Source organism: Oncorhynchus keta, chromosome 26 (genome assembly GCF_023373465.1).
Source record: "Oncorhynchus keta strain PuntledgeMale-10-30-2019 chromosome 26, Oket_V2, whole genome shotgun sequence".
NCBI classification, from domain to species: domain Eukaryota; kingdom Metazoa; phylum Chordata; class Actinopteri; order Salmoniformes; family Salmonidae; genus Oncorhynchus; species Oncorhynchus keta.
This window is the reverse complement of record NC_068446.1, coordinates 11,249,410-11,267,851: the sequence shown is the minus strand read 5'-3', so window position 1 is coordinate 11,267,851 and position 18,442 is coordinate 11,249,410. Positions and strand designations below refer to the sequence as shown.

The 18,442-nt window shown below is 43.9% G+C and overlaps 1 protein-coding gene across 2 annotated transcripts; it reads right to left on the bottom strand.

Moving 5' to 3' along the window:
• Window positions 1-655: 655 nt before the first annotated feature.
• On the bottom strand, window positions 656-17,562 carry LOC118358925 (protein spinster homolog 1-like). 2 transcript variants are annotated; one of them, XM_052480231.1, is made up of 12 exons: window positions 16,868-17,562; window positions 12,969-13,187; window positions 10,126-10,328; window positions 7,866-8,017; window positions 7,664-7,730; window positions 7,288-7,430; window positions 6,896-7,048; window positions 6,301-6,490; window positions 3,707-3,772; window positions 3,253-3,351; window positions 2,949-3,117; window positions 656-2,147 (listed from the first exon to the last, which is right to left on the bottom strand). In XM_052480231.1, the coding sequence occupies exons 2-12, from the start codon at window positions 13,177-13,179 to the stop codon at window positions 2,077-2,079; spliced, it is 1,524 nt and encodes a 507-aa protein (XP_052336191.1). In that variant the 5' UTR covers window positions 13,180-13,187; window positions 16,868-17,562; the 3' UTR covers window positions 656-2,076. The 2 variants fall into 2 exon arrangements, with proteins under 2 accessions (XP_052336191.1, XP_052336192.1); XM_052480232.1 differs by having other exon boundaries at window positions 12,969-13,184.
• Window positions 17,563-18,442: the final 880 nt, after the last annotated feature.

Genomic DNA, 18,442 nt, shown 5'->3' with positions numbered 1-18,442 from the left:
GCCATCAGAAAAGCTGGTTGGCATGGCACCCACACATGTAAAATGACTGCCGGGTGCCTATGTGGTAGCGTTGGGTACGGTGTTGCATTTAGTGTTATTATCCTGGTTTAACTGCCAGAGCCTCTGAGAAGACACTAGTTCTCAGAAGAACACAAAATGTCAAACTGCTCTGGACATACACACACACACACGTGGGCGCACACACACACACCGTCTCGCAGCAGCGTTAAGATTGAATAGTGTGAACTTTGCACAAGCGACCTGCTTTACCTCGCTCACCCCCCACAAACAGGAAACCACACCAACGGAAGGAAGCCGTGAGCTCCTCTCTCACTCCCCATCAAAGAGAGACTGTGTAGACAACTGAAAAAAAAAAACAAGGTAGACGTGGAATTCCTGAATTGAGAGGGGCAAAGGAGAGGGAGATGTCATAGGAGAGGGACGAGAGAGGGAAAGGTATAGAAAGGCTAAATGAGAGAGGCTGCAGCTGCACTTGGTGTATTTGTGCAGCAGAGTATACAACCCTTCATTAAAGCGTGGTTATGGGCTTACAGGATCCAAGCTTCAAAGACACATTTATCACCTCTGCAACTGCAAAGCACCAAGTGACATATGCGCGGATACATAGAGAAATCATTCCATGAGTCATCTCGTCAACGGTCCATTCTCATCGTTTAATGTTTCAACAAACGTTTTACATCAAATCAAATTCAAGTTAAAAACAGAACTAATTATTTTAAGGCTTCACTTTCCAAAATAACCAATACATTCTCAAAAAAAAATAAAAAATAATGTAACAATCGCCTTCATTAAAAAGGGATATCCATTTTCCTTTGACAATTAAACTGTAATAGACCCGATTTGATCTCCTGGTCGTTGTGACATCAGTGACTCTGGATTTTGTGACCTCATAAAGTACGCCTGACCACCAGGATCATTCCATAAAAACACCAGTAATTGCAACAACAAAAAAAACACAAAAAAAAGAAGGGTCTTAATAAAGAAAACAGATTATCTTCTGTACCTGTCTGGAACAGACGTCTGTCCCTCCACCACGTTCTAGGTAGCTGAGGGACAAATCTAGTGTTATTATTATAATATACCAAACGGGTCTAAAAACAACAAGCATGATTAGGCTTAATCTGTTAAAAATGCAACATCCCACAACCGATCGGTGGGTTTGGAGTACAATGCGGCCTGTGCCTGCCAACTCCCTTTTTTCCGGTTGGATACTGTATGTAGTAAGTAGTTTGTGGTTACACTGAACGAACAAACATAATATTTACAGTCTTAAGTTTGTTGACGGGAGGACGACAGCACTGGTTGGAATGGCTTCGAAATGGACCGGTCGTAGTTATTCCGTGGCCAATCAGATCTCTGCGTTTCAGACCCAAGCAAGAAGCACAGCAGCAGTAGTTGGGATGTAGTGGTTAGAAATCAATCAGCGCACTGGGGTGAAAAATATCCTGCCGGTTTTCCGCAGAGGTCTCTACCGTCGACATATAGTCCCTGTGGGGTAACGGATGAGTGTCTGTCTAAGAGTGACACCCCTATCTGTGACCCTGTGACACATTGGCTGTAACAGGAGATAACTGGGGTGCACACATCGGAACGCAAAAAGGCTTTCTGCTTCTTTCTCTCCCTCGGGTAAAGTAGCTGCCTCTTCTGAAATTCTCTTTTGTGCTTTCTTCTATCCGGTCACCTCTTCCAGCCACAGAGGTTAGGCTTCCACTGATGTGGCTCTTTGACTTCCTGTTTACTACTCTGCATACATTTCTCATAAGCCACTTTGTCTCATGTTGTCATGCCAACACGTGAAGCCAATCAGAAGTGGAATATCTGATTGGTCACTACAAAAACACCAGGAAATGATGAGTGGAACAGTTTGGCAGCTCTGACTCTGCAATGTTCCTCAAATCATATAATCTCAAATGTTACAAATAATAAATAAAAGTCTCTGTATAGGGCATTGTCCAATTAAAGGCCCTAAATGTAAAAAAACACTGCTGCGTGATTGAAACAGGGACCAATCAGGGTGCAGCATATTCCACAGGAGCCTCCAATGTCCCTTTAATCTCAAATCAAAACGCTGGACACTGGCACCCTCGTGGACCTGCCGCTCTTCGGTACAACAATTGGTTCATCATCTATTAGGGAAAGAAAATACAGGACAGTAAAATTAAAGCATTGTATATTGATTATCAAGATTAACAGAATATGTGACCTGGTAGTTTCTTCTAACTGTTGCAAGCCTCTCTCTGCTAACATCACCTATGGTCTGTAAACTCGTCTCTACCGGTCTCATCTGTGCTTGCTCTCAACACTTTCTTTCACATATCTGTAGTTAGCAGGAGTAAGTGTTGGGCCAGCAGCATAGCACCCTGCATCCCACTGCAGGCTTGCCTCTGAAGCTAAGCAGGGTTGGTCCTGGTCAGTCCCTTGATGAGAGACCAGATGATGCTGGAAGTAGTGTTGGAGGGCCAGTAGGAGGCACATTTTCCTTTGGTCTATTTTTTTTTTATCCCAATGCCCCAGGGCAGTGATTGGGGACATTGCCCTGTGTAGGGTTCAGTCTTTAGGATGGGACATTAAATGCGTGGCCTGACCCTCTGTGGTCAGTAAAATCCCATGGTACTTACTGTAAGAGTAAAGGTGTAAACCCTGGTATACTGGCTCAATTCCCAAATCTGGCCCGCATACAATCATGGCCACCAAATCATCCCCAGCTTCCAATTGGCTCATTCATCCCCTGTAACTATTCCCCAGGCCATTGCTGCAAATGAAAATGTGTTCCCAGTCAACCTACCTGGTAAAGTATGAGATTCGTATTTTTTATTTTAAAGGCTCCTCATTGAATTTCACCACTTCACATGCATTCATAGTTAGCTTCACCTGTTGCTAATCTGAGGCCCAGGCACATAAACGTAGCTCCAAGTTTAGCCTCTCACCTGAGGGTGTGTAGTTTGTGGCACGTTGACGGTCCTTCTCGATGAAAAGGGCGGTGGCCAGGAAGAAAGCCCCGCCCCCCACTGCCACAAAAGTGCACGTGAGGAGGGAGAGCTGCAGGGAGCGGAACTGCCACAGGTACGAGTCAGTCTGCTTCAGAGAGTCTGACACCTGATGGGGAGGGGAGGGGAGGGGGGGTGTCAGACAGTAAATGAGGATCATACTCTTTCTTTAGACAGGTGTGTGTATCAAATGTGTAGTTAGTTATGCATGCATACATACATGCATAACAATCACGAGACATACCAGGCCTATGAGATAAGGACTCCCAGCATCTCCTAGCAGGTGAGAGAGAACGATCTGGAAGGCCTCAGCTGTGGCGCGACGCGTGGGGACCACCACGTACTGGGAAAGACAGAGGGAGAGTGGGGGGGGGGTAGGAAATAATTAGCAAATCAGCACAATTTCAGCAAAATTCAAAAGTAACCTTGAGGTTGGAAGGTCGAACATGTGCACTAAAGAGTCACATTACTTTTAAAATGTGGCTATTCATATATGCCACTGACATGGCATGATCTAAATTCCTCAACAGAAACCGAATCCATGTTATCCAGTTAGTACACAATTTTGTTGTCGCCCCGGACGAGCACACCAGGTGAGTTTGACAAATTAGATCAGAAACATCTGCATATGGACATTGATTGAATAGGGCACAACCACCTTGCGTTTAGATAGGGGATTGTTATGCATCTGAACTCACTAGCAGGATGTCCGCTACGATGGCCCAGTTCATAGACAGGAAGGTCTCGCCCAGGAAGATAAACACCTGATCACAAAAAAAAAAAAAAAAAAAAAAAAACTGGTTAGACTACCATTACAATATACTGGGGATACAAAGCCAACAGAGAGGAAAGCGTGTGTGTGTGAAAGACAGGCTGATGGGTCTTACCTACTACTTACTAAAACTGCATACTGTGTACTAATCATACTACATACTATTTATGTACTGTTCAGTAAAATCGAATGCAGATAGCAACACATGCTCCCGAGTGGCGCAGTGGTCTAAGGTACTGCATCTCAGTTCTAGAGGCATCACTACAGACCCTGGTTTGATCCTGGGCTGTATCACAACTAGCTGTGATCGGGAATTCCATAGGGTGGCACATAATTGGCCCAGCGTCATCCGTTAGGGGAGGGTTTGGTTGGGGTAGGCAGTCATTGTAAAATAAGAATTTGTTCTTAAACGGCTAGCCTAGTTAAATTTCAAAAACATAACATACTTGACTCAGCCATATTGAGAATGAGTCATCTAATGTGCAATTGCGTTGACTCCTGCCATTTGTTTATTTTGGTACAGCGTGTTACTATATCTGTGTATCAGCTGTTGTCAAACACAAGCATTTCTCTTCCTCAATATTGTGCAAAATTTCACGTACTTTCACACGTGATCAATTCCATGTAAAAGTACCAACGTGAAGTCACTAGGAGCATATCAAATTGGGTGTTAAAATGAAAGCTAGTCTGAGAAAGTAAGGCATATATACACTGAACGTAAATATAAACGCAACATGTAGTGCCATGTTTCATAAGCTGAAATAAAAGATCCCAGAAACGTTCCATACACACAAAATGCTTATTTCGCTCAAATTTGGTACATAAGTGTTTACACACCTGTTAATGGGAATTTCTCCTTTGCCAAGATAATCAATCCACCTGACAGGTGTGGCATATGAATATGCTGATTAAACAGCATGATCATTACACAGGTGCACCTTGTACTGGGGACAATAAAATGCAACTAAAATGTGCAGTTGTCACACAATGCCACATATGTCTCAAGTTGAAGGTGCATGCAATTGGTATGCTGTCTGCAGGACTGTCCACCAGAGGTGTTGCCAGAGAATTAAAAATTTTCATTTTTCTACTATAAGCCGCCTCAAACATCATTTTAAAGAATTTGGCAGAAAGTCCAACCGGCCTCACAACCACGTTGTAACCATGCCAGCCCAGGACCTCGACATACAGCTTCTTCACCTGCGGGATCATCTGACCAGCCACCCGGACAGCTGATGAAACTGTGGGTTTGCACAAATGAAGAATTTCTTCACAAACTGTCAGAAATCGCCTCAGGGAAGCTCATCTGCGTGCTCGTTGTGCTGACCAAGGTCTTGATCTGACTGCAGTTCGGCGCCATAACAAACTTCAGTGGGCAAATGCTCACCTTCAATGGCCACTGACACCCTGCCTAGTGTGCTCTTCACAGATTAATCCCAGTTTCAACTGTACCGGGCAGACGGCAGACCGTGTGTATCAGTGGTGGTCAGCGCCATGAGGATTTAAAAAAAAAAAATTATGAGCATGTCCTTATTTCTGTTATTATCCTCTCACCTTCTCCCTTCTCTTGGGGACTTCAGTGCACAGCACTTCAGCTAACATAGTATCCCTCTCTGAATAGGCTGAGCTAGCTGCATTCACAGAAGTAACAAGTAAAAAAGGTAGACCTAACAATTAGTGTTTTTACATTATTTTCTTTCATACCAAATTGGTAGCAGAATAGCTGCAATTGAGTTGGCTACAATGGGAAATAATAGTAGTCACAAACCACAGTTGGTTTCACAAGTTTGGACAGGACAGTAGAGTAAGTAATAGAGTATAGTTCAATACTGTAGAGTTCAGTATAGTATACAGTAGAGCACACAAGTTGAGTACACTATAATGTACTGAACTATCTGCACTCTACGGAGCTGTACTCTCCAAACATAGACGTCTATGATTGGTTCAGATTTGGTGTGGTCTGGACCAACCAAATTTGGTCTGGTTCGGGGCCGACTCCTGTGGCGGGCCGGGCGCAGTGGGCGCTAACCAAGGTTGCCAGGTGCACGGTGTTTCCTCCGACACATTGGTGCGGCTGGCTTCCGGGTTGGATGCGCGCTGTGTTAAGAAGCAGTGCGGCTTGGTTGGGTTGTGTATCGGAGGACGCATGACTTTCAACCTTCGTCTGTCCCGAGCCCGTACGGTAGTTGTAGCGATGAGACAAGATAGTAGCTACTAAAAAAAACAATTGGATACCACGAAATTGGGGAGAAAAGGGGGTAACATTTTTTTAATATATATTTTTTAAAGGTTTTGTAAAAATGTCAGTGTTAATTGTTTAAAATAGTCCTTGTGCATAGATTTGTACAGTTTGTTAAACTTTGAAATCCATGGTTTTTGTTTGGTATACATTTTAAGTGAAAAATGTAAGTCTCAGTTCAGCTCCAGCACCGTGGAGTTGTCCATACCCAAAATGCCTACTATTTAGAATGCAAGTATTCGGCCACGGCCACACAGAGCGAGAGATGGGTGTTGGCTTACGTAGGTGGCAGTGGGGCTGGCCTGAGCGAAGACGATGGAGAGGTAGAGGAAGGGCGCTGAGAGCAGGAGTCCTAGAGCACACACCAGGGGGTCAGCCTTTGGGGTCCTCAACCTCAGCCTCCTACTGACCTCTGCACCACTGGCCACACCCAGGATCCCCGACACAACTGTGATGATGCCAAAGTACAGGCTGCGGAGGGAGAGAGTGAGAAGGGTTTATAACACTCAATTGGAAAACATTTGTTTACCCTTGCTGACTCATCTGTGTGGTTTTTGATTGACAATTGACTATTTCCTGATAAACTGAATTCCTTTGACAGCGAAAGTTTGATGTCTATTCTCTACTGCTGCTCTTTATTCACTGACTTGTACTGTCATCCCAAACCGTTGCAGTCATCAGGAGTCGAGTGTAGTAGTGGCAACAACGTTGTGATGATTCAATCTTATCCTGTGATTGCAGAGGAGTCTGATGATCCCTTAACATTCTGACTGATTATAAAGTGTCTTTGTTCAGCACCTAGTTCCTGTGTGTGTGTGTTACCTGTCGGACGTTTGTGCGTCACCTGTTGGATGTTGGTGTGAGCCTGTGTGTTACCTGTCGGAGGTGTCGCAGGGCGCCTTAATGCAGGGGGGCCTTTCTCCGGTGAAGACAGCAGCTCTGAAGAGGAAGGCCGGGGCCCAGAGTGCCAAGGAGCCAGTCACAAAGGCCACTGCTGTGAAGCCAAACGTAGACAACACAAAGCTGGGGCTGCACACAAAGACACAAACAAATATCTTGGTTTGATAACTCTTATGTAAGACCAACTACACACTATAATTGTGCAATGAATACAGAGCTATAGAGATATGGGCAAAACATAGTGGACTATTAGGGAACATGGGGGTCATTTCAAGTAGTGCACAATATAGAAAAGAGGATATGATACTCAAATGTAGTTCACTACACAGGGATATCATTTGACACTGGGCTTGTGATGGTGGACATACTTTCTGCAAAGGGCTTTCATGTCACCCAGCCAGCTGGTCCTTTGGAGGGTGTGCTCCGGTCGGGCCTCGATAGCACCCCTCTTCGGCTCTTTCACCACGAACAGAAGCAACACCACCGCTACCAGTCCTAACGCAGGAGTCACCTAAGGGGAAAAAACACAATTTTAATGGCATAATTGATGTTTCTGATACGGACAGATAGAACTAAAACATGGACACATTGAATTTTTAATTCAGATGACCAGCTGGCTGGGTGACGTGCTTTTATGCATTTTTGTTTTATTCCCTTTATGGTTGAGAGTGCATGTATTTTGAGAAACATGTGTGTTGAGATGTATGTATAATATCCAACAGCTCAGGGGATTTGATAACTCACCCGCAGGGCCCAATGCCAGTCCCCTGCCATGTCATCAACCTTTGACCCCACGATGTAGCCCAGACCACTGAGGAAGGAAGGACAATGGAACAAACATTCACCACAGGGTCAATCGGCTCCTACTCTTAACACATAATCCAAGACAGATAACAAAGATGGACAGATGTATACATTAGTAGGTGTGTATGTTCTATGACCCCACCTGCCCACTGGAATGGCGAAATAGAAGACAGAGAGCATCTGCGTCCTCCTCTCCTTGATGTACAGGTCAGCGATGATGGTTGGGGCGATAGTGGAATAACTGGCCTCCCCAACCCCCACGAGGCCACGAGTCAACAACAGGAGCCAGAAATACTGACAGGATGAATGGTGGAGAGAGGGGGAAGAAAAGAACATTCCTTCAGGTAAAGATTTTACCTTAATTTAAAAATCAGGGGAGCCCATTGAGGCCAGGTTCTCATTTTCAATGGTGCCCCGAGGACAACAAATTCAACACAAACATAAAATATCTATTCACAGCATCATTGGAATGAGCTTGTTGTCATTGCAGGCGATCTCAACGCTGTGCGTTACAGGGAAGACATCCTCCTCCCTCATGTGGTACCCTTCCTGCAGGCTCATCCTGACATGACCATCGAGCATGACAATGGCACTAGCCATACTGCTCGTTCTGTAGGTGACTTCCAAGACAGGAATGTCAAGTGTTCTGCCATGGCCAGCGAAGAGCCTGGATCTCAATCCCCTTGAGCACGTCTGGGACCTGTTGAATCGGAGGGTGAGGGCTAGGGCCATTCCCCCCCAGAAATGTCTGGGAACTTGCAGGTGCCTTGGTGGAATAGTGGGGTAACATCTCATAGCAAGAACTGGCAAATCTGATGCAGTCCATGAGGAGGAGATGCACTGCAGTATTTAATGTTGCTGATTTTGACCCCCCCCCCCTTTGTTCAGGGACACATTATTCAATTTCTGTTAGTCACATGTCTGTGGAACTTGTTCAGTTTATGTCTCAATTGTTGAATCTTGTTATGTTCATACAAATATTTACACAGTTAACAGTGAGAGGACGTTTCTTTTTTTGTATATATTGTTTTTTAAATCATGAAAAACTGCAGGTTAATTTAAAAAAATAAAAACACAATTTTAATCATTTTTTTACCCCCCCCTTTTCTCCCCAATTCCTTGATATCCAATTACGATCTTGTCTCATTGCTGCAACTAGTTCCCCAACAGGCTCGGGAGAGGCAAAGGTCGAGTAATACGCCCTCCGAAACATGACCTGCCAAACCGAGCTCCTTAACACCCACCCGCTTAACCCGGAAGCCAGCCGCACCAATGTGTCTCAGGAAACACCATTCAACTGACTACCAACGTCAGCCTGCAGGCGCCCGGCCCGCCAGCAGGAGTCGCTAGAGCGTGATGAGCCAAGTAAAGCCCCCCAGGCCAAATCCTCCCCCAACCCAGAGGACGCTGGACCAATTGTGCTCCGCCCTACAGGACTCTCGGTCACGGCCGGTTGTGACACAGCTTGGGATCGAACCCTGGTCTGTAGTGACGCCTTAACCACTGCAGTGTCTTAGACCGCTGCGCCCAGCTATTCACAGTTAATAAAAACAAAAATACTCTGACTTAACAAATTCAACACAGACTTCTAAACTATCACCAGGGAATCAAGATGCAGGGAGTTCTGCAGGTTATTATAAAAAAAAAATGGGTGGCATTAAAACTGAAGGCGAATTTACCTAATTCAGTGGAGACCCGCAGCTCACGTCTCTTCACACACGGAGACAGACAGACAAGCAGGCAGACAGACACAGAAAGTTTAAGAGTTGTCACACACAGATTTACAGTCCATTGTCAAGTCATTTTCACTGTCTGAGAACCAGGGCATGGGCATAGAGGTCTTCACATATTCCGAAATGGATCCGTGGCTCTCCCACCAGACTCGATAAGCACACAATTATTTTCCAAAAAACGGAGACCATTCCGAATTAACCCAAGGTCAGTGGGACCAATTCTGAAAAGTACTGTGGAAAGCAGACTCAAACAGACCTGTGCTGGTTCGGATCCAAAGACCCGTTCAGATCCAAGAGAAAGAAACCAACTGGGCGCTGCCAGCACCATCAATAAACAAGCGATATTGTCCAAATTATCCACAGTTACGTGTCCTTAAAAACTGCCTATAACAAATGACAAAAAAAAAAATGTCTTGTTTCGATGTGGTACATATTCCCAACTTTATAGTTCCTAAAACAATAGTCGTCAGAAATTAGGGAGAGATTTTTAATTATAGAAGAATGGAGTAACCTTTTCAACGCTAGTTAAGGATACTATAGTTATCACGTTTCACATTGGATTTATTAACTGAAAAAAAAAAAAAAAGCAACAGCAAGGAACGATATAAACCGTAACTTTTTGAGGATTCAAAACAGTTTTATTTTGCTGGTCAGAACAGTGTAACTCACTTCTCTGGGCATGTAGGAGCTGGCAAGCGTCACTACGGACCAGAAGCCGATGCCCACACTCATGATCACCTTCCTGTTGTACCGGTCACCCAGGTAACCAAAGACAGGAGCCAGGAACATGTAGCTGCAGATGAAGACTGTTTGTAGCAGCCCGGACTTCCCATCATTGATCCCAAAGTACTGCTCAATGTCGGGCAGAACACCTAAACAAGACAGAGAGACAGACAGACCTGTTATATGGAATATGGGAAATTACTTATTGGGGTTATGATAGTCTAATCCAACATGCTTTTTAGGAGTTGCCTATGCTTCTGTGAAATTATCATAATATATAAATCTTAAAAAGGTCCTGTCAAAATCATGTTTTTCATCAAATTTGATGATATTTGGATGAAACCAGAACAAAGTAGGATGACCAAACTATAAAAGATTGCTGTTGCTTTTACAATGATAAAGTTTGATCAGAAAGTTAATCACATAAAGCCTAATTTTAATAAACCATGGTAACATCTTATTATCTTACCCATCTTAAATACGTACAGCCTTGTAACTGTCATCGCAGAAGGCGTTTTGGCAGAGTTGCATGGTTTAGATTGGTACAAGTAAACTAACACCAAAATTTGACTTCAGTGTGTCAGCAAATATAATTAGAGGCTAGCTAAGTCTTCAGCAAGCATAGAACAAGAGGGGGAAGGGCTGCCCAAAACTGACAGATGTCATTATATTGAGACATTCCAATTGGAAGATCCATACAAATTTCTGGACATCATTGATGTCATTATATATTAACATGGTTTGATAGTCAATATACATGTATTTAATTAAATGTATTCAGACCTCACCTTGTAAAGTTTCAACTGAAATTGTCCAAGATGAATTGGCTAGCTACAGTTGAAGTCGGAAGTTTACATACACCTTAGCCAAATACATTTAAACTCATTTTCACAATTCCTGACATTCAATCCTAGTAAAAATTCCCTGTCTTAGGTCAGTTAGGATCACCACTTTATTTAAAGAATGTGACACGTCAGAAGAATAGTAGTGATTTATTTCAGCTTTTATTTCTTTCATCACATTCCCAGTGGGTCAGAAGTTTACATATACTCAATTAGTATGTGGTAGCATTGCCTTTAAATTGTTTAACTTGGGTCAAACGTTTCAGGTAGCCTTCCACAATAAGTTGGGTGAATTTTAGCCCATTCCTCCAGACAGAACTTGTGTAACTGAGTCAGGTTTGTAGTCCCCCTTGCTCGCACATGCTTTTTCAGTTCTGCTCACAAATGTTCTATAGGATTGGGGTCAGGGCTTTGTGATGGCCACTCCAATACCTTGACTTTGTTGTCCTTAAGCCATTTTGCCACAACTTTGGAAGTATGCTTGGGGTCATTGTCAAGTTTTAACTATCACTGACGTCTTGAGATGTTGCTTCAATATATCCACATAATGTTCCTGCCCCATGATGCCATCTGTTTTGTGAAGTGCACCATTCCCTCCTACAGCAAAGCACCAACACAACATGACGCTGCCACCCCCGTGCTTCACGTTTGGGATGGTGCTTCACGGCTTGCAAGCTTCCCCCTTTTCCCTCCAAATATAACGATAGTCATTATGGCTAAACAGCTCTATTTTTGTTCCATCAGACACGAGGACATTTCTCCAAAAAGTACGATCTTTGTCCCCATGTGCAGTTGCAACCGGTAGTCTGGCTTTTTTTAATGGCGGTTTTGGAGCAGTGGCTACTTCCTTGCTGAGCGGCCTTTCAGGTTATGTCGACATAGGACTCGTTTTACTGTGGATATAGATGCTTGAGGAAACAGGTACAAAATCATCTTCACAAGGTCCTTTGCTGTTGTTCTGGGATTGATTTGAACTTTTCGCACCAAAGTACATTCAACTCTGGGAGACCGAATGCATCTCCTTCCTGAGCGGTACGACACCTGCATGGTCCCATGGTGTTTATACTTGAGTACTATTGTTTATACAGATGAACGTGGTACCTTCAGGCATTTGAAAATTGCTCCTAAGGATGAACAAGACTCATGGAGGTCTACAATTTTTTTTCTGAGGTCTTGACTGATTTCTTTTGATTTTCCCATGATGTCAAGCAAAGAGGCACTGAGTACACCTCCAATTGACTCAAATGATTAGCCTATCAGAACATTCTAAAGCCATGACATAATTTTCTGGAATTTTCCAAGCTGTTTAAAGGCAGTCAACTATTTACAGATGAGCTGTGTAAAGGTGCAGTGATCGGAAAGCTGCTCTGACAGCTCATGCTTAAAGTTAGTGAGGGAGATAAGTCTCCAGCTTCAGTGACTTTTGCAATTCGTGCCAGTCATTGGTAGCAAGAGAACTGGAAGGAAAGGCGGCCAAAGCAGGTGTTGGCTTTGGGGATGACCAGTGAAATATACCTGATGGAGCGCGTGCTATGGGTGGGTGTTGCTATGTTGACCAGTGAGTTGAGATAAGGCGGGGCTTTACCGAGCAAAGACTTATAGATGACCTGGAGCCAGTGGGTTTGGTGTTTTCAAAAGAACCTCCAGTCAAGGTGAGCTCCCTGCCCACTCAATCTTTTCAGACATCCTGGTAGTTTGACATGAGAGAAAAACATGTAACATAAAAAAAATAAAAGAAATTGAAGTATCTAAATCTGGAAAAAATATAATGGGTGATGTTTAAGTCACGCATAAGGCTATTTTACATGGGAATCATAATGACTGTTCGGGACCTTTAAAAGGTGAGGACCAATATCTAAACACTTATGATATGTAGTTCCCCTTTAAAGAAATGTTAGGTGAGCATTGGGTTTGGTCAATTTTGATGTAACGCTAGATCGTCCATACCAGCCACGGTGAACCTGTCCATGTAGTTGAGCAGGTTGATGAAACACAGGACGATAACAGTGAACACCGATCTCATGCTGGACACGCCGCTGGCTGGCTCTTCCACTTCCCGGTGCTGGCTGGGCCCCGCACCAGGCTCTTCTGAGCCTTCCGCCTCGCTGTCATCAGAGAAGAAGGGCGTGGTGTCAGAGGTGGGGTCAGCTAGAGACATCACAGCTGCTGGAGAGAACAAGGAAAGAAAACTGAATGAGAAGGCCATTTTTGGGTCAAAACAGTAGGCACCTGGAGTTAAATGGAACTCACATGCAAAGAGTTCTCTGGCAGAAACAAAGGAGGGAAAATAAAAAGTCAAAAGTCAAAAGGAAAAATACCTAAATGAATGGCAGAGACACAAAGGTCCAAATGCATTTCAAAAGTGTGTCATTGTAAAACCAAAGCATATTTGAGTGGTTTGGTGGTGTTATTCAGCTGAAGGGAAAGCAATGTAATTTAGAGCCAGGGGAACAAGACAGTCAGAGACAATGTGGGAGAAGGGGGCAGTATAGGGGAAGTATAGCATACATCACAAGACTGCATTGCTAACGAAACTAACGTACTAACTAACTTGTCATGTGAGCATGGACAGCACATGTCTGAATGTGTGTGTGCAGAGTGTTAAGACGGTGTGTGTGCATTTGTATCAGCAAGAATGGAGGCTGTTTAGAAAGAGTATGTGAGGAAACTCGGGTAATGAAAATTACCATTGAGAGAACGACGAGTTAGGGCTTGAGTATGGTTTCCAATTTCCTGAAGTGTTTTTCAACGTCACACAAAGGCTAACTCTAGGTGGTCACCAGACAAGGGTCAATTTGTGCTGACAGGCAGGCTAATACACGAACATCCTCTTCAAACAAAAAGCTAAACTGTTCATAATTAACCACAAAACTATGTCTAGAGTAGAGGGTTAAAATGCTTCATCTGTTTACAGATTGCTACATAAAATACCAATATGATTCTGATCGATACTTGAACTTAGCAAGTTATCTAGTTTGAGCAAGGTTCCATTGACATCTTTGTAAGCTTGCAGAAGTAGACATGTAGTTACCAGTTAGCTGGCTACTGTTACGTGATTGCTGGACACAGAGGTAAAGACAATTCAACTGATATTTGCGTTTTCAAACCTCAATAGCTTTCAAACCACTTGAGCCACAGACTCCAAATAGGTGTCATGATGTTGGAAAAATTGCGCACTATATTGCACAGGTCTTATTTTCACAATTTGGAGATTAATTTGCTTTCCATAGCTAATAAACATGTGGAAATGTGAGCCGCATTTTGTATTCCTTGTTTAATTAGGGAGCGTAATCAAAATACAAACTTTTACATTCAAACTTCAATAGCTCCTTGGTAATGTGACCTACTGAACTCAAACTCATTTCAGAATGTCCACGGTACAAGGGCACAAGGCGAGACCCAAATGCAGGCACAGGAGGCAGATGGTTGAGCTCCGATATTTATTATAACAAAGGGAGTAGGTAAAAGGCAGGTCGGGGACAGGCGAGTTCATAAACCAGGTCAGAGTCCAAACAGTACCAGGCGATAGGCAGTCTCAAGGTGAGGCCAGGCAGGGGTCAGAAACCAGATCAGAGGCCCAAACAGTACAAGGGGATAGGCATGCTGGTAGTCAGAACCGTCAGGCAGGCGGGTGGGGGGGGTTGGGTCCGGTGGTTGGCGGCGGCAACTCTGGACGCATGCCAGGCCCTTTTCGCAGATCTCCCCAGCTACGGCGCTCGCCCCACACATTGTAGGTGGGGAGGTCTCCTCTACGCTCACTAGACTTGAGGCGGAGACTAAACCCATTGGCCCCGCAGTGATAGGGCATTGCATGGATCTGGCTCATGCCCTATGAAGTGGGGAGCAGTATCTCAAGCTTGTCTGGGGAGGGGGCCTACATCTGATGTGGGTAGTACCATCCACGGCCATTGATTTGCTGCTGAACCATAAAACGGACAGAAGAAGCCTAGGTTCCCACTAGGCACAGATCACTGAATGTCAAGTTGATGAAATTCAAAGGTTGCTTCTTCCGACACCCAGTTGATGGTGCCGCTAAGTACTGCGAGGGGTATTTGGTTCTCAACCCTATAAGTATTGCACTGGCACTTGATGTCGATTGGGTGTGAAGAAACAGTTGAAGTCCACAGAAGGTTAGTAGCGGCAAATGATGTCCAGTTTGTAAGACCGAAAAGCCTGTGATGATACCACCGGGCGTTACTCAGGGGCTGGGGGCAGCACTCAGGCTGTGGAGGTTGGAGACTTAGTCTCTTAGCTGATAAAAGCGGTCAGGTCACCAGGTGCACAGAGCTCGTTTCAGGTTACCAGGTGCACAAGGAGGCCTCCATCAAGGTAGGGGACACTCCGAGTCCAAGCAGGGGCGGCCAGGCTTGGGGGCTGGGGGCAGCACTCGGGCCATGGAGGTTGGAGAGGGGACTTAGTCTGTGAGCAGAAAAACAATGGGCAGGTCACCAGCAGCACAGAGCCCTTTATGGGTTACCAGGTGCACATGGTTCCTGACAGCAGGACTATAGACGTTTTAGTAATTCCAGGGAGTAAGCGATACTCTAAGGCCAAGGGAGAGGGATGGTGAACGAGTAGGGAGAGTAGGTGTGGAGGCCTGGAGGTCTGTAGTTCCAGGGAGTAAGCTATTCACTCTCAGGCCCAGGGAGGAGGCAGGCAGGAGTGTAGACCTAGAAGCCAGGAGGTCAGGAAGGCCCCAGAGAGAAGGCCGAAGTGAATAGGTGTGTGAGTGACACTGTCCTTCAGGGGGGCAGAGCAGGGAAATTAATGTAAAATTGTGTGAGTTGAAAATGGACCAACCTAAAGGGTGTGCAACATGTAGGCTCACTGACTGTACATTCCTAACCTTGTTTGAAGTCACATGACCAAGGAGCAAATGTTTTATTTATTTTATTTCACTTTTATTTAACCAGGTAGGCTTATTGAGAAGTTGTTCTCATTTACAACTGTGACCTGGCCAAGATAAAGCAAAGCAGTGCGACACAAACAGAGTTACACATGGAATAAACAAACACAGTCAATAATAAAATATTACAACAATTAAAAATGGTAATGTAAAAACATGTGAGATGAAAATGGACAAACTAAAGGGTGTGCAATATAGAAGTGTAGTCAGTGGACATTATGAACATTGTTTGAGGTCAGTAGGTCACAAGATCAAGGAGCTATTGAAATTAGAAACATTGAATGTATAAATGCCTGAGATGAAAATGGGCAAACTAAAGGGTGCCCACTGAGTGTACATTCTGAACTGTGTTTGAAGTCAGGTCACATGACCAAAGAACTATTGAAATTCAAAAATGTAAATAAATCATTGAAATTTGTGTAAGACAAAAGAGACAACAAAAAGTGTGTGTGCAATGTGTGTCTATGCCATCGGGTTAGCTAGAACCAGTTTTAAACGTTTTAGGAGTAATTGAAATTTGACATTTTTTATTTGTCACTATGTTGACGGTCCCTAACTGCTGTTGGTGGTGAAAACTACAGGCGAATATCCAACCTGAAACTGACTTTACCTCGGGTTGCTGGACAGCAAATTATGTAGCTAAATAGCAAATCCTATCCTATCATTATGGGACCTTGGTTGGTTAGCTTGTTGCTAGCAACCAGTGTGACACCGTATACAATTACCAAACACCTTGTTAGCTGGCTAACAAAACTAAAGCTACCTAACATATTTTGTCATTCGATGTCAGTACGTTGCTAATACTCTGTAACGAATGTATCCCATACCTAGCAGCCCAGCAGCAGTATAATCTTGCCAACTCTCGTATACTTTGAAAACAGATGTCCATAATACCTGTGAGTCTCAAAGCTACTTTTTGTTATTGTTTAACGGTCGTTACCTGGTAGCTGGTCAACTCAGTGATGAGACGAGGTTATCTGTCTCGGGTCCTGTGTTGATGTCAGATCTGCTCCTGGACGTTATGCCATTAGCTTAAACACTAGCGTCAACATGTCTTGATGCTCTCTGAAAAACTGGTCGGACGAAGGTAAACCGTTATGTTTTTGTGAGGCGCAGCTCGGTTCTTCTTTCCTTATCGCGGCGCAGCCATGTTGAAATAGTATCCAACTTCCGCACCTTACTCACATGACTTATTACAACACCACCTCCGTTGGAAATCGACCAACAATGAAACTGATACCAGTGACTGAATACTGAATAGATATGAGAGAAACAAGTCCTTTTATTGGCAAATAGTCAAAGTACATAGTTGCATTTTTCCTAGCCTCAACCAATGATGTTAAAAATCATTGGCTTCAACCGACCCTGGTGTGGTGAGATAAGTCATTGTGCAGACGTTAATTCCAGAGGCAGTTTGGAACTCCGTAGTGAGTGTTGCAACCAAGGATAGAAGATTTTTATGCGATTCAGCAATCGGCGGTCCGGTTCTGTGAGCTTGTGCTCCTATAAATTACCACCCCACAATAACAGCACTTACAGTTGACCGGTGAGGTGCTAGTAGGGCAGAAATTTGATGAACTGACTTGTTGGAAAGGTTGCATCCTATGACGGTGCCACGTTGAAAGTCATTGAGCTCTTCAGTAAGGCCCCAATGTTTGTCTATGGAGATTGCATGGCTGTATGCTCAATTTTATACACCAGTCAGCAATGGGTGTGGCTGAAATATGGGGCGGCAAGTAGCCTAGTGGTTAGAGCGTTGGATTAGTAACCTAAAGGTTTCAAGATCGAATACGTGAGCAGACAAGGTAACCCCTGTTACTAGGCCGTTATTGAAATTAAGAATTTGTTCTTAACTGAGTTAAATGAAGGTTAAAAAAAAATGGCCGAAGGGGTGTCCACATACTTTGGTGTATATACAGTGGGGCAAAAAAGTATTTAGTCAGCCACCAATTGTGCAAGTTCTCCCACTTAAAAAGATGAGAGAGGCCTGTCATTTTCATCATAGGTACACTTCAACTATGATAGACAAAATAAATGTAAAAAAATCCAGAAAATCACATTGTAGGATTTTTTATGAATTTATTTGCAAATTATGGTGGAAAATAAGTATTTGGTCACCTACAAACAAGCAAGATTTCTGGCACTCACAGACCTGTAACTTCTTCTTTATAAGAGGCTCCTCTGTCCTCCACTCATTACCTTTAGTAATGGCACATGTTTGAACTTGTTATCAGTATAAAAGACCTGTCCACAACCTCAAACAGTCACACTCCAAACTCCACTATGGCCAAGACCAAAGAGCTGTCAAAGGACACCAGAAACAAAATTGTAGACCTGCACCAGGCTGGGAAGACTGAATCTGCAATAGATAAGCAGCTTGGTTTGAAGAAATCAACTGTGGGAGCAATTATTAAGAAATGGAAGACATACACACACTGATAATCTCCCTCGATCTGGGGCTCCACGCAAGATCTCACCCCGTGGGGTCAAAATGATCACAAGAACAGTGAGCAAA

Bases quoted from the DNA above. Each gene is read 5' to 3' on its own strand.
- LOC118358925 (XM_052480231.1), bottom strand. From the start codon at position 13,179: ATGTCTCTAGCTGACCCCACCTCTGACACCACGCCCTTCTTCTCTGAT. The intron at 3,352-3,706 runs GTGAGTTCAGAT...TGTCTTTCCCAG, and splicing joins TCGTAGCGGACATCCTGCTA to TACGTGGTGGTCCCCACGCG. The intron at 3,118-3,252 runs GTATGTCTCGTG...CCTCCCCATCAG, and splicing joins GTCCTTATCTCATAGGCCTG to GTGTCAGACTCTCTGAAGCA.